This window comes from Budorcas taxicolor, chromosome 5, assembly GCF_023091745.1.
Source record: "Budorcas taxicolor isolate Tak-1 chromosome 5, Takin1.1, whole genome shotgun sequence".
In the NCBI taxonomy this organism is placed as follows: domain Eukaryota; kingdom Metazoa; phylum Chordata; class Mammalia; order Artiodactyla; family Bovidae; genus Budorcas; species Budorcas taxicolor.
The window spans coordinates 156,693,556-156,708,815 of NC_068914.1; the positions used below are offsets into that span (position 1 = coordinate 156,693,556).

The 15,260-nt window shown below is 55.1% G+C and overlaps 1 protein-coding gene across 1 annotated transcript; it reads right to left on the minus strand.

Moving 5' to 3' along the window:
• Positions 1 to 1,406: 1,406 nt before the first annotated feature.
• Positions 1,407 to 5,597, minus strand: LOC128048332 (cytochrome P450 2D14-like). Its single transcript, XM_052640706.1, has 9 exons — positions 5,409 to 5,597; positions 4,511 to 4,682; positions 3,814 to 3,966; positions 3,549 to 3,709; positions 2,972 to 3,148; positions 2,670 to 2,811; positions 2,265 to 2,452; positions 1,684 to 1,825; positions 1,407 to 1,585 (listed from the first exon to the last, which is right to left on the minus strand). The coding sequence occupies exons 1-9, from the start codon at positions 5,595 to 5,597 to the stop codon at positions 1,407 to 1,409; spliced, it is 1,503 nt and encodes a 500-aa protein (XP_052496666.1).
• Positions 5,598 to 15,260: the final 9,663 nt, after the last annotated feature.

The following is a 15,260-nucleotide window of genomic DNA, read 5'->3' on the forward strand; positions in this document are numbered from 1 at the left end:
CTCAGTGTGGCTTCGTCCACGGACCCTGTCCCAACAAGCTGGAGGAACACCACCTCCGGCCACTAAACCCTCGACCTGGGTATGCTGGAGACTCAAGGGGGCCCTGGCTGGTGTTCTGAGTTTGTGCCAAAGGACAGACAAGACTCCCTGAATGTCGAGAGCTGACTGTCATGAAGGCACAACTTGCTTGATCAGGGGCTGGTGCTTCCAGCCTGCCTGACTGGTGTCTCCCAGCTCTTAACCTCAATGTGCCAAGGAGTCTGCCCAAGACTCTGGTGAGCAGACAGTCGTTAGAGCCCTTGGGTGGTGTCTGTGTGAGCTCAGTGCAGACCAGACTGGGGGCTGGAGCTGGAGAATGGGGGTCCCTGCCCTTGGCCGGGGCTCCAGGCTGAGAAGGTCACAGCCTCAGAGTCGGCACAGGAACACAGGGCCCGACAGGCATCAGAGGCAAACGTCCTACTGGCTGAAGGGGAAACAGAAGCCCAAGGTCACATGATGTCGTAGCACAGCAAGGACGAGAGCCAGGGTGTCCTCCTCTGAGCTCTGAGGGCTTCCTTCAGCTCTGCCATCCCACTGTCCCAGGATCCAAGGTTGACCCTGCCCCAGAGCACGGCCCGGTCCACTCAGGCTCATTTCCAGCCCCTGCCTAGGCTCCTGGGAGCCCGGCCTCACCTGGCCCCTCAGAGGATAGAGCCCCGGGTTGGAGCCGAGCTCTAGCGCGGCCGTGAGTGGCAACTCCTACTGGGCAGAGGCTGGGGGATGAGTGTCCTTAAGGGGCAGGGAAAGGGGGCCCATCCTATAAAGAGGCCCAGGGAGGTGGCTCCCTCCTGGGAAGAGCTCCGGCCTCAAGAGCATTGAGTGCTGGGGGCTCACCTGGCATATCGCTTCCCAGGCCCCCATCCCACCACCTTCTGTGCCAGCAGACTTGAGGGGCTGCCTGACCTGCGGCCTGTGGAGCAAGGTGGCTGTGGCTAGGCCTGAAATGTGGGTGTCAGAGCTGATGGGCCCCCCTTATCCCATGGGGGCCTGAAATCTCTCCCCAGCCTATGTGAGCCCCTCCAGCAGAAGCCAGGACCTGATTATATAGGCTTCGTCACTTTGCAGAGTACCCAAGGTTGGGTCTCCCAGGGTGTCTGGGTGTAAGCCTCAATAGACCCCTCTCACAGTACACCCCAGGACACTCTGAGCCTCAGTACACTCATGTGTTAAACGGGGTCAAATGCCAGGTAAGGATGAATCAGGCCGGGGTGTGGGGCTGGTTTTGGGGAGACTGCTGAGGCCACGTGACTGCAAGGGATTGGTCAGGGGCCCCAGGTGGGATTCAAGTCAGGATGGAGCCACCAGACAGTGGTTTATTGAGCATCAGGGCTATGGCTGAGGAGCAGGTTGGGGCAGGGTGCCTGCCTCTAGCGGGGCACTGCACAGAGCTGATAGGGGGCTGGGGTCACCAGGAAGGCAAAGACACCATGGTCGCTGGGGCGGGGCTGCCCGGCAGGCACCGAGAAGCTGAAGTGCTGCAGGAGGCTGGTGAAGAAGAGGAAGAGCTCCATGCGGGCCAGGGGCTCCCCGAGGCATGCGCGTCGGCCTGTGGGTGGGCATGGGGGCTCTGTAAGCCAGGGTCTCCCCCTCCAAGACCCCTCAGAATGGGGAAGCAAACCGGGTAGCCCACCAGCCCCAAGATACCTGCGGAGAAGGGTATGAAGGCCTCCTGCTTGACGAAGCGGCCCTGGGCATCCAGGAAGTGCTCCGGGTGGAAGCGGAAGGGCTTCTCCCAGATGGTCTCATCCTTCAGCACTGACGACAGGTTGGTGATGAGTGTCGTCCCCTGGTGGCAAATGTCTGGGATGGGTGAGGTTTTGATTGGTTGCAGAGGGGGAGGGGTGCCCAGACCCCTGCCACCAAACTCACATGGGCACACACACTGCGTGGCACACACCCGGACTCTTCAAGTAACTCTCAGCCCAAGACGCCTCTCAGCACCGTCCCTGTGCCCATGGCAGGGTGCCCTTACTTCCCCTCAGTGCCCGGCCCCTCAAACGCTGAGACACGTTCTAGTTTGTCTTCCCTCCCAACCGGGGGCTCTGAGTGGACAGAGCCAGGCCTGCTCTGCTCTCGTCCACGCCCACCCAGGCTGGGACATTATGTACCTTAGCCATGAGAACGGGGTGGCTTGGATTCCAGTCCTGGCCACACCTGGCAACACTCACTGTGGCTACCAGGTGGCAGGTGGTGCGGAGGCGGGGTTGGGGGAGCCGCAGGCCTACCTTTGGGACGTGGAAGCCCTGCACCTTGATGTCACGGGATGTCATGTGGGGCACTCCCAGGGGGATGATGTCTGCAAAGCGTTGCACCTCATGGACCACGGCCACGGTGAAGGGCATGAGGGCCTGATCCCCCATCTCTGGTCGCCTCACTTTCCCTATCACCTCATCGATTTCCTGCTGGACCCGTCCTGGAAAACAAGTGTCCTCGTGGTGGTCAGACCCAAGGGCTGGGCTCCTGCCTCCTCCTGACGCCCGGGTAGTACTGTGTCCTCTCGGAGGAGGCACTGTGACATTGGAGCTGGGGCTCAGGCCCTGCACAGAGCTGGTGTTGGTGGCCAAACCAACTGAGCTTAGAGGCCTCGTCCTGTCTTCGTCCTCCCAGCACCCATCCCGGGCTAGACTCACGCTGCACGTCTGGGTGCAGGATCATGAGGAGGAGGGCCCAGGCCAATGTGGTCGAGGTGGTGACCATCCCAGCGGAGAACAGGTCGGCCACCACCAGGCGCAGGTTCTCATCATTGAAGCTGCTCTCGGGGTTCCCCTTGGCCTGGGTCACACCGGGAAGGTAAGCTCAGGGACAGAGGTGAAGTCCCCACATGGCCTCCCACCCTGCTCCGGTCAGCCCAGGTGTCTGATCCCTGGGTGATACAGAGCCCCGAATTTGCCTCCTGGGCCCTCAACACACATCCCTGTTCCGATCACCTTACCTCCTTCACCTCATCCAGGAAGGCATCGGTCAGGTGTCGGGGTGGCTGGGTTGGGTCCCGGGTCATCTTCTGCTCGGTGATCAACTCATCAATCAGGGCCATGAAGGCCTTCTGCCCCGGGAAGACGTTGGCGGCCAGCCCTGGGATGCGCATGAGCACCGGCACAGCTTCCACCACCTGTGCGGGTCACAGCCGTGGGGCCGTGGGACATCCTGGTGCTCAGGCTCTCACCAGTCAAGTCCTAGCTTCCTCCAGTGTGTCCATCATCGAACTTGTTCCTCCCTAAGTTCAGACCTGCCCCTCTCTCCTGGCCCTGAGCCCAAAAGATAAACCTAAAATGTACATATCGTGCGTACCGGTCCCTTCCAGTGAAAGCGTACTCCCACCCCTAAGCTCGCTGAGCCCACCAGGCCTCTCCCACCTGGGCTGTCTGCCATCTCCCACTTCCAGACCTTTTCCTTGCAGGTGCCTATCCCAGAAAGCCCTTTCTTGCGCTGGCCCTCTACACAAGTCCTCCTCCGGGGGGAGGGACTTGCTGGAGGACGGAGGCCGTCTCTACAGAGCTCCTTGCCCGCACCTGGCGCACTAAGCCAGACTCTTCTTTCAACAGGTCCTCCATCATGTCCAACAACTTGACGATGCGAGGATCGTTGTAGTCGAAGCGGAACCCGAAGGTCAGGGAGGCGATCACGTTGCTCACTGCTTTATTCAGGAGGTCCTTGGGGCTAAAGGGATGTCCTGGAAGGGGACAGTGCAAGGTAGGGCACGCCTCCATCTCTTCTGTCCCAGACCTCTCCAAACCTCCCAGACCTCCGTGTCCCTCAGCCCCAGCACTCACTCACCGGCCTGGTCGGCGAAGGCGGCACAGAGGCACGAGGCCTCCTCAGTCACCCACTGCTCCAGTGACTTCTTCCCCAGGCCGAAGTTGCGCAGAGTGGACAGGGAGAAGCGCCGCTGCTCTCGCCAGGCGTTCCCATATCGCGCCAGGATCACTCCTGGGGACGGGGCGGGCATGTGGGCGTGGCTCTGGCCTGGCCCCGCCCCTCCCGGGGATCTGCTCACAACCCCACCCCGTGGGGGAAGTTCTCGGGGTTGCCCGCCCACACTGGCCTGGCCGTCCCCTTCCAAATCCCGCCCACTTTGACACCCCTTTCCATCCGGGGACAGGTCCCATTCTCTGTCGGCCGCATTGCTCCCCGAGTCACCCCTACTTGGCGCCCGTCTTGGCTCCACTTTTTATTTTGCTCACGGAGACCTGGTTCCACCGGGGAAGGTCCTGGCCTGCCCCTGCACTACCAGCCCTGGCATTGTCCTCTTTCCTGCCCACACTGACGTCTCCTTCGCGTTCTCAGTGACCCTGGGCCGCCCTCTCTTAGAAAGTCCCCTGCCCTCAGCCTCATCCAATTTCTCCTTCCCCAACGCTTGGCACAGTCTCCATTCTCAACCTGCCGCCCCCTCTAATTGGTTGGCTCTTTCCTGCACCGAATGTCCCCAACTCTGCCTCCACCTGCAGGGACGCGGCCTGCCCTCTCCACTTGCCTTCGGCGCGCGGCCCGTAACCCAGGTGCTCGTAGACGGCCGGAGGTGGACGGTCGGAAGTGTCCTGGTTGCGGTGCACCAGCGCCTCGCGCACAGCGGCCAGCCCGTTGAGCACAACTACCGGCGTCCAGACCTGCTGCAGGCTGAACACGTTCCCGAAGCGGCGCCGCAGCTGCAGGCCAAAGGTCGAGGGTGTTTGGCAAGCCCAGGCCCCGCCTGGCTGTGGGCCCAGCCTCGTGGCTCTAGCCTCTGGGCACCTCTGGGCCCCCCTCCAGCAGCGAGCAACTGCAAGGACTTTATCTAGTCTTGTGAGCCCCGGGGGTTACATCCACTAGTTTTGAGGCTCTCAAGTTGGATGAGACCATCCTACTCACAGACCCAGCTATGACTGTGCAAGTGTCACAAAATGGCCAGCAGGCCAAGTCAGCATCCTATTTACAGGTGAAGAGACCCAGGCTCACAGAGGGGACCAGGGAGGCCCAAGGTCTCATGGAGGCAAAAGACCTGAACCAGATCACTGTGCCTCTCTCAACCTCAACTCGCCTGATTCAAACAGGGCCCATGACCAGACATCTCCCCCATTCTCAAGACCTTTCCTCCCAACGTGACCCTCAGGGATCAGGTTCACATAATCGAAGAGCTGGCTGGCTGAATCCACAGCCTGTCACCATCCTATAAACCCCCACCCGTTGGTCTTTGTCCTCTCTGACCTCTGTTTGGAAACTCCAAACAGTTCTCGGGCCCTGAACAAACGCCCTCCCTCAGGAGGGCTCTCGAATCCGCCTCCTCTTCTTGGCCCAGTCCTCTTCCGGCCTGTGGCTTCACCCAGCGCCCACTGTCTGCTGCTAGGTGGGGCCCTAGGACCGCCGCTGCGCACTCCCCACCCCTCCGTCCTCACCTGGTTGAAGCTGAGCCGCGGGTCTTTGAAGTCCACCTGCAGCAGGTTGCCCAGCACCGGCAGCGGCGTGGGGCCTGGTGGGTAGCGTGGGGCCCAGCGTGAGCGCCGGTGCATCAGGTCCAGCAAGAGCAAGAAGATGAGCACGGCCACGGCCAGGGGCCCCAGCGTGTCCCCAGACAGCAGCCCCATGGCTGCCTCCGTGGGCGCTGCGTTCCTCACCACACCGGCACCCAGGACCAGCCCAGCGCGGCACTCTCACTCCACCTCCGGGGCTCCACCAGTCCGGGGCCGCTTTATAAAGGGAGCGGAGGCCCGGCCTTTGCCCTCTGCCCTGAGGTGTGCTGTAGGGGAGATTGTGCTGCCAGAGGGTAGGAGAGGGGTCAAGGAGAGTCAGGCGCACGGGCGCCCACTGTCCCTCACGCGTGCTCTCCACGTGCTTCCGGAGGTGGCTGGAGAGCACAAGAAGTCCCCCTGCCCCGGCCTGACTCCCCAGCTCGGCAGAGTCGAGGAAGAATCCAGGGTCTTGGGAATGGGTTCTGCCACCACCTGTCGCCTGTCAGCCTCTAATGCGGCCACAGCCCCGTTCCCAGAACGTGTCCCTGTCCTCCTCCTAGTGGCCTTCGCCTCCCAAGTATGTTCTGGTCCTTGCCCCGTGCTGGCGGGAGGACCTGATGACCGGAGGGACCACCGGTAAAGTTCTTGGTGTCCCCTCACTTCCCACCGGTACACACCACACACACACAGAATCACACACTCATGAACCACACTTACACACATTCACATCCTGACTAGCCCATGCTCACATGCATATCTACACACCCACACAGCCACATCCACGAGTGCCTGTGTTACCACCTTCCACTCACAGAGACCCAGCAGCAAGGGCTCTAGTTCTCAGCGGCTGCCTGGACTCAGCCGACCTCCCTGCACCTGGAGGCTGCTCTCAGGGATGCGGGCGCCTTCACCTGGCTGGCTGCTGCCTCAGTTTCCACCTGTTGTGGCTGAGGGAAGTTGAGTCTGGGGGTAGGGAGGCAGCAGGGTTGTTTTCCAAAATCCGTTAGTGAAAGTGAACTCGCTCAGTCATATCCGACTCTCTGAGACACCATGGTCTGTAGCCTGCCAGGCTTCTTCCATGGGATTCCAGGGAAGAATACTGGAGTGGGTTGCCATTTACTTCTCCCGAAGATCTTCCCGACCTAGGATAGAACCCAGGTCTCCCGCCTTGTAAGCAGACGCTTTACTGTCTGAGCCACTAAAATCCAGGCATCCTCCCAAAAAACTCCCAAACTCCCTCCTCAAAACACATATAACCAAGTCATATTCTACAAAAGTGATCTTCAAATATTTACTTATATCTTTTGAATAACTGTCTCCTCACACATTTGTAAGTTAATGTCTAATGTCTTTCATCACACATCAAAATACTTTAAAAATCTACCATTTCTAACATATTGTAAACATCGACATTTAAAAATAGTTATGTTACTCTTTTAAGTGTTTTAACTAGCCTTTCTTCATCTACCTGCCGGCGTGGTGTACTCCTCTTTTCAGGGGTCTTTGTGGAAACAGCCCCTGCCCATGAGATCGCTGTGGAGTCATCACAGGTGGGGACCCCTGTCAGGGGCTACGGGGACTGTCTCACGTAGCACAAGATCGCTTATGCGGCTTGATTGGAAACGATTAACCAACTGTGTGTGTGTGTGTGTGTGAGGACTCTGGAGAAATTCCCTGTATTCTCAGGAAAGTGTCAAAGCCCCGCTCTACCACCCCCATTCCCGGCCTCCTCGGGCTGGCTGTATGGTCACCTCAGGGCTCCGTGGCCATAAGCTCATCTCAGGGTCCGTGGCAGGAACCTAGACGAATCGACAGGAACAGATGACCCCTACTGTGTGAGTAGCCTAGGAATATGGTTCCACATTCATACGAGAAGGGGGTGGTGGTGAGCAGGACACCTGCCTGGGGTCACATATTCTCTTGGACATTGCAGGTCCAAGGACCTGTGACTGAAGCCCCTACTCCCAGCCCTCTGTCAGGAAAACACACATGGAAGCTGGATGTCCACTGAGAGTCACTAGCCAGATTAGGGGTTGTCCATCTGGTGAAACCTGGCAGCCCCCCAGCAGCATTTTTTTGTGTGTGTTGAAGTATAGCCAGGAAACGTGACAGTTTCAGGTGAATGGTGAAGGGAAACTTTATTTTGTACTGGGTTATAGCCAATTATAACCAGAGATCAAATTCCCAACATCTGCTAGATCATGGAAAAAGCAAGAGAGTTTCAGAAAAACATCTATTTCTGCTTTATTGATTATGCCTAAGCCTTTGATTGTGTGGATCACAATAAACTGTGGAAAATTCTGAAAGAGAAGGGAATACCAGACCACCTGACTTGCCTCTTGAGAAATCTGTACGCAGGTCAGGAAGCAACAGTTAGAACTGGACACGGAACAACAGACTGGTTCCAAATAGGAAAAGGAGTATGTCAAGGCTGCATATTGTCACCCTGCTTATTTAACTTCTATGTAGAGTACATCATGAGAAACGCTGGACTGGAAGAAATACAAGCTGGAATCAAGATTGCTGGGAGAAATATCAATCACCTCAGATATGCAGATGACACCACCCTTATGGCAGAAAGTGAAGAGGAACTAAAAAGCCTCTTGATGAAAGTGAAATGGAGAGTGAAAAAGTTGGCTTAAAGCTCAACATTCAGAAAACAAAGATCATGGCATCTGGTCCCATCACTTCATGGGAAATAGATGGGGAAACAGTGGAAACAGTGTCAGACTTTATTTTTCTGGGCTCCAAAATCACTGCAGATGGTGACTGCAGCCATGAAGTTAAAAGACGCTTACTCCTTGGAAGAAAAGTTATGGCCAACCTAGACAGTATATTCAAAAGCAGAGACATTACTTTGCCGACTAAGGTCTGTCTAGTCAAGGCTATGATTTTTCCTGTGGTCATGTATGGATGTGAGCGTTGGACTGTGAAGAAAGCTGAGCACCGAAGAATGCCTTTGAACTGTGGTGTTGGAGAAGACTCTTGAGAGTCCCTTGGACTGTAAGGAGATCCAACCAGTCCATTCTGAAGGAGATCAACCCTGGGATTTCTTTGGAAGGAATAATGCTAAGGCTGAAACTCCAATACTTTTGCCACCTCATGCAAAGAGTTGACTTATTGGAAAAGACTGATGCTGCGAGGGATTGGGGGCTGGAGGAGAAGGGGACGACAGAGCATGAAATGGCTGGATGGCATCACAGACTCGATGGACGTGAGTCTGAGTGAACTCCGGGAGATGGTGATGGACAGGGAGGCCTGGCGTGCTGCGATTCATGGGGTCGCAAAGAGTCGAACACAATTGAGCGACTGAACTGAACTGATAGCCAATTAACACTTTGTGGTAATTTTAGATGACCAGTGAAAAAACTCAGCCATACATGCATGTGTATCCATTCTCCTCGCCTCCACCTGCAGCTCCCACTTTGTAGAGGAGGAAACTTAGGCTCCCAGAGGGACAGTGACTGGACCCAGGCTGCCCAAGGTGACACGTTAGAGTCACATGCCTGGTCTCTGGAGGCCCCCTGCTCTCCCTCTCGCGCTACTGGGAAGAGAGGAGTTTCATGGGGCCAAGCTTCTCTGTGACCCAGCAGCACGGAGACGTGTGGGCTACAGAGTTAGGGAGTGACTGTCAGAGGTTGGAGAGCCCCTAAGAAGGCCCAGGTGGGGAGGTACCTTAGGGCTTCCCTAATAGCTCAGTGAGTAGACAATTCGCCTGCAGTGCAGAAGACCCCGCTTCAATTCCTGGGTCAGAAACGTCCTCTGGAAAAGGGAAGGGCAACCCACTCTGGTATTCTGACCTGGACAATTCCATGGACTGAATAGTCCGTAGGTTTGCAAAGAGTTGGACACGATTGAGCAGCTTTTACTTTGAGAGACAGAGTCCTAGGTTGTTTCCTTAATGTTTTTATTTTCAGTAACCAAACTTGCATTTAAAAACTTCATTGACATCAAAGATATGTGTGTACATAGTTTGATGGATCAAAGTTTTAAGACTTGGAAAAAGTCTGCTGTTTGTCCTGATCCTCTTCTCCCACAATTCTCACAGCCCAGGGTGGAAACCTTTCTGGCTGAAGCCGTTGATTTTGCCTCCTGTGTTCTAAATAGAAAGCTTATCCTGCTTTATCTTGATTGATGAGATTTAAACATTATCTAATGAATTATTACAACAAAAGGTGAGGATTTAGCTCTTGTAACAACTGAACACCTAGTGCCACCTAAAACAGACGTCTCACCTCTCTCTAATCTTCCTCACGATTATATCCTAGGTTTTGGCATTCTAAATGTTTTGAGTAAAGACATCTTTAGTTGTTAAAAGTTTTTAAGTATCATTTTCTCTCTTTTTTTTTGCTGACTTTTATATCATTTTGGCTTTTAAATTCCTCTCCCACAAAGTGGGTTCATTTTAATTCATTTTTTTAAATTAAGGAACTATTTAAATAGAATGAAATCCATTCTTTTTAGTGTACCGTTCTGTGAGTTTTGACAGATGTATACAACTATGAAATTGCCACTATAGCCAAGATCCAGAACAGCTCCAATCAGTTCAGAAAAATCCCATATACTCACTAATACTAATTCCCCCATACTCATTAATACCCTTCCCCCTCTCCCAGCCCCGGGCACCCCAGTCAATGGTTTTCTAGCTCCATAGTTTTGCCTTTGCAAGAGGGTCATATAACTGGAAACATCCCAGCACCTAGTCTTATTTATCTGCCCACGCAGCAGGCCTGGGGATCTCGGTTCCCTGACCAGGGATGAAACGCGGGCCCCTGCAGTGCAGGCACGGAGTCCTAGCCGCTGGGCCACAGGGCCGCCCCCGGGTGTGGCTCTGAGCCTCTCACTGAGCACAGGACACCTGGGCGTGGTCCGCGGTAGTTTGTTCCTTCTCATTGCCCAGTAGCTGTCCCGAGTATGGATGCCCCGCAGTGTGGCCGCCGACTGGACGAGAAGCATTTGGATTGTTTCCAGTTTTTGGCAGTTTCAGATAAAACCACTGTAATGTTCAGGTACAAGTTTTGTGCGAACATAGGTTTTCCTTTCACTCAGGTAAGCACCGCGCAAGGGGTGCTGGGGTCCTGTGCTAATGTGTACTTAGTTTCCTAGCAAACTGTGAAACTTTCCAAAGTGCTGGTATCCACTTTGCATTCTCTCCAGCAAAGAACGAGAGGATCTGTTTGTTTCCTAACATTTCCAGCATTTTCCTTTTTGAAAGTCATTCTAGTAGGCTTGGGGCGTCATTTTGTTTAGCTCAATATTGAGGGTTTACATGTTAAAACTATGCAAACAGTATTCTTGAGTTAGGGAGTATACTATCATCAGTCTTTCTTTCTGTACAATTTTGCGTTTCTCCTCTTTTTTAAACTGTAGTTTTCTGTGAACCTATAATTAATACATCTAAACTGTCTATTAAAAACAATCTCCTTGCTATACACTTAAGACAAGTTAGGTGGTTTATCAATATGATTATTTCGCTGGGGACGTATTTCTTGGAGCCCTCCACCCTTTTCCCTCCTGGACAGACGTCCTTGAGGTCGGAGGCTCAGCTGTCCTGGGACCTCCCTTCACTGTCATTCTGGTGAGTACATCACTCTGTTCACATGTGCAGCCCATGTTATCTTTTATTTTGCGGTCAGCACAACCTGCAGGTGTCCTGAGGGGTAATCCTGAGATACTCCGGAGGGGTAGTCCTAGATATTACCTGTCTGAAAAGGTCTTACTGCGTATGTAAGTCAGTGTGACTATGTACAGAATTTTAGACTAGAAATAATTTTCTTGCAGATTTTGAAGATTCTCATTTTCTTCTTCCTTCAAAGGGTGATGAAACTTAATAGACTTCTTTCTTCATATCTGGTAGTTTTTAGGTTCTTCTTTTCATCCTAGGTGTTTCAATATTTACTGATGACATCATCTGGGGTGGGTCTCCTTCATCCATTCTCCTGGAGACTTGGCCATTCCTTCTCTCTGCAAACTCAGGTCCTGCATCTTTGGGAAAATTCTCAATAACACATGAATGGAATTTATTTGGGATTTTTCCAGCCACCCCAGTTTGTTGATTCTGTTCCTTCTTTCAGAAAGATCTATGCTTTAGCCTTTGCAGTGCCTGATCTCTCTATTCTGGGAGAAACTCTTTTTCAATTTTATCCTCTACATTGTGATTGGATTTTTAATTCCCATGATCATATTTCTGTTTTTGAAGAATTAGAAGTTGGAGGGACTTGCTGGTGGTCCAGTGGCTAAGAATCCACCTTCTGACTCAGGGGATGCCAGTGTGATCCCTAGCGGGGAACTAAGATCGCACATGCCATGGGGCAACGAAGGCCATGGCCAGCAGTTAGAGAAGAGCCTGTGCACTGAGCTAGAGAGAGAAAAAAAAAGCCCAAGCGCCGAAATGAAGAGTCCATGCACCACAACAGGCCCGATTCAGCCAAAATGAAATTTAAAAAGGTTTTAGAGGTTATTGTTGGAACATTGTTATTTTAGTACCCGTCCTTGATTTGTGAATGCAGCGTTTTATGTTTAAAGACATCAATCATTTGTTAGTGTGAAGCTTCCTGAAACCCCTCGCAGTCTTCGGTGTCTGCAGCATGCACTGACCTGGACCAATGCGTGACTGAGCCCTTGACACGTCACCTCAGCCTTCTCTCTTTCTCCCTGTCATACAGCCCATCGGGGAGACCTTAAGGCCAGTGTGGGGGCCGATGGATAAGTGCTACCCCGTGACCACTCAGGTGGGTCAGGGCTGGGGACTCCTTCTCCCCAGGAGCGGGGCGGCTGTCCTGGGCCTCCTTGGTGGGCACACACACAGAGGATAGGCAGGCAGGGAAGGACCCTGGGCACTCTCAGCTGTATGTGACGGCCCGTTTCCCTCTGTAGAGACGTGGAGTCAGGAGTGGGAAGAAGCATGACTCTGAGGTAAGTGAGGCCTGGCCAGGAAGGGCCGGGGGCTGGGGGCTGTCCCCTGTCAGTGCTCGCTGAGACAGGAACTCGTCCAGCGCAGGATCAGGGCCCCAGGGATAGTAAGGGGGCTCCTTTAGGACACTAACAACCCGACCACACCTCGAGCTGAGAAGGGAGGGGCTTCCCTGGAAAAACAAAGAGCTACACACTCCAAGTGTGCACAGCAGGCGGGGGTCGCACTCCAAGTGTGCACAGAAGCAGGGTGTGTACACTGCAAGTGTGCACAGAAGCAGGGGTTGCGCACTCCAAGTGTGCACAGAAGCAAGGGATGCTGACTCCCAAGTGTGCACAGCAGGAGGGGAGGCGTAGGGCATCAGAGAGCCTTTCTGCCCATATAGCGCCCTCTTGCCCCTCCTTGCAGGCCATGACCCCCAAGGCAATGGGAGGACCAAAAGATGCTGCCCCCAAGGAGGAGACTGCTGTCTTGTCTAGGGAAGAGAGGCAGGTGGGGGACCCGGGGGAGGAACCAGCCAGCCTCATTCCTGGTGCGAAGGGGGTGACTGAGAAGGAAGAGGTAGCAGGGACTGCAGGATGGCAGGTAAGGACCCTGGTGCTCAATTGGAACACGGTCCCCATGTGAGTCCTCCTGGGAAGCCCCTGGGCTCTGCAGGGTGGAGTGGAAAGGCCAGGCTCATGCCACCGTGGCAACGGTTAGAGGAGGCCAGGGCACCCCAAGACCACTGAGTCAAACTTCCAATGCGGTGGAGCAACAGCTCTGTGTGCAGCTGAGAGGTGCAGACATGGTCTGAGCAACGAGTGGATCTGAACCCTGGCCTTACCCGACTGTTCGTGAAGTGAGGCCTGTTTCCCTGGCTACAGAATGTAGAACCTGCCTCATCCCACCCTCTGCCCCTTCTCCCTTCCTAGGAGAATAAGAAGGCCCAAAAGGAGACGGCCGTGTACGTTTCAGGAAAGACAGCAGACCCCACCCTGTGAGCAGGACTGCCCTGCTCCCTCACCCCAGGGACCCTGCAGAGGTCACAGATAGCTGAGCTCCTCCCTGACCCTCCTGGCCCAGGGAGGGGGCGGGGATGAAGCCCAGGTAGTCTGATGCCCCGTCTTTCCCGAAAAGGCCCCTTGTGTCCTTCTTCCTTCTTGGTCTGGCAGGACTTGAGGTCACTCCCCTTGGGCTGGTGGAAGGTATTGCCCTTTTAGCAATGCTGATGTGTTCTCCTGGCAGCAGAGGGTACCCTAGCCCTGGGCAAGGTTCCTTCCAGCAAGGTACCCACAGGGCATGTCTGATTGTGCTTTTTAGAGGCTTCCGGGGAGGACATCGTGGAGGAAAGGCCCGGGGGCTGGGTCCCCCAGCTCTTGAGGAAGCTCTGGCTTGGATGGTGCCCCGCCTCTGACATCCCCAAGACTCAGAGCCACGAGCGACCCTGCGTCCAATAAATCCACAGTTGTTGCTTCTGCAGGCCCGGTTTCCTCCTTTCAGGGCCCTCAAGGTTCTGCAAACCCAGTGTGGCTTCGTCCACGGCCCCTGTGCCAACAAGCTGCAGGAACACCGCCTCCTGTCACTAAGCCCTCGAGGTGGCTATGCTGGAGACTTAAGAGGGCCCTGGCTGGTGTTCTGAGTTTGTGCTAAGGGACAGACAAGGCTCCCTGAATGTCGAGAGCTGACTGTCATGAAGGCACAGCTGGCTTGATCAGGGGCTGGTGCTTCCAGCCTGCCCGACTGGTGTCTCCCAGCTCTTAACCTCAATGTGCCAAGGAGTCTGCCCAAGACTCTGGTGAGCAGACAGTCGTTAGAGCCCTTGGGTGGTGTCTGTGTGAGCTCAGTGCAGACCAGACTGGGGGCTGGAGCTGGAGAATGGGGGTCCCTGCCCTTGGCCGGGGCTCCAGGCTGAGAAGGTCACAGCCTCAGAGTCGGCAGAGGAACACAGGGCCCAGCAGGCATCAGAGGCAAACCTCCTACTGGCTGAAGGGGAAACAGAAGCCCAAGGTCACATGGTGTCGTAGCACAGCAAGGACGAGAGCCAGGGTGTCCTCCTCTGAGCTCTGAGGGCTTCCTTCTGCTCTGCCATCCCACTGTCCCAGGATCCAAGGTTGACCCTGCCCTAGGGCACGGCCGCGGTCCACTCGGGCTCATTTCCGCCCCCTGCCTAGGCTCCTGAGAGCCCGGCCTCACCTGGCCCCTCAGAGGATAGAGCCCCGGGTTGGAGCCGAGCTCTAGCGCGGCCGTGAGTGGCAACTCCTACTGGGCAGGGGCTGGGGGATGAGTGTCCTTAAGGGGCAGGGAAAAGGGGGCCCATCCTATAAAGAGGCCCAAGGAGGTGGCTCCCTCCTGGGAAGAGCTCCGGCCTCAAGAGCACTGAGCTCTGGGGGCTTACCTGGCATATCGCTTCCCAGTGCCCCCCCTCACCTTCTGCAGACTTGAGGTGCTGGCTGCTACCTGTGGAGCCAGATGGCTGTGGCTAGGCCTCGTGTGTGAGCTGATGTGCCCCCTTATCCCATGGGGGCCTGAAATCTCTCCCCAGCCTATGTGAGCCCCTCCAGCAGAAGCCAGGACCTGATTATATAGGCTTCGTCACTACGCCCAGTACCCAAGGTTGGGTCTCCCAGGGTGTCTGGGTGTAAGCCTCAGTACACCCATCTCACAGTACACCCCAGGCACTCTGAGCCTCAGTACAACCATCTGTTAAACAGGGTCAAATGCCAGGTAAGAATGAATCAGGCTGGGGGGTGGGGCTGATTTTGGGGAGACTGCTGGGGCCACGTGACTGCCAGGGGCTGGTCAGGGGCCCCAGGTGGGAATCAAGTCAGATGGAGCCACCAGACAGTGGTTTATTGAGCATCAGGACTACAGCTGAGGAGCGGGTTGGGGCAGGGTGCCTGCCT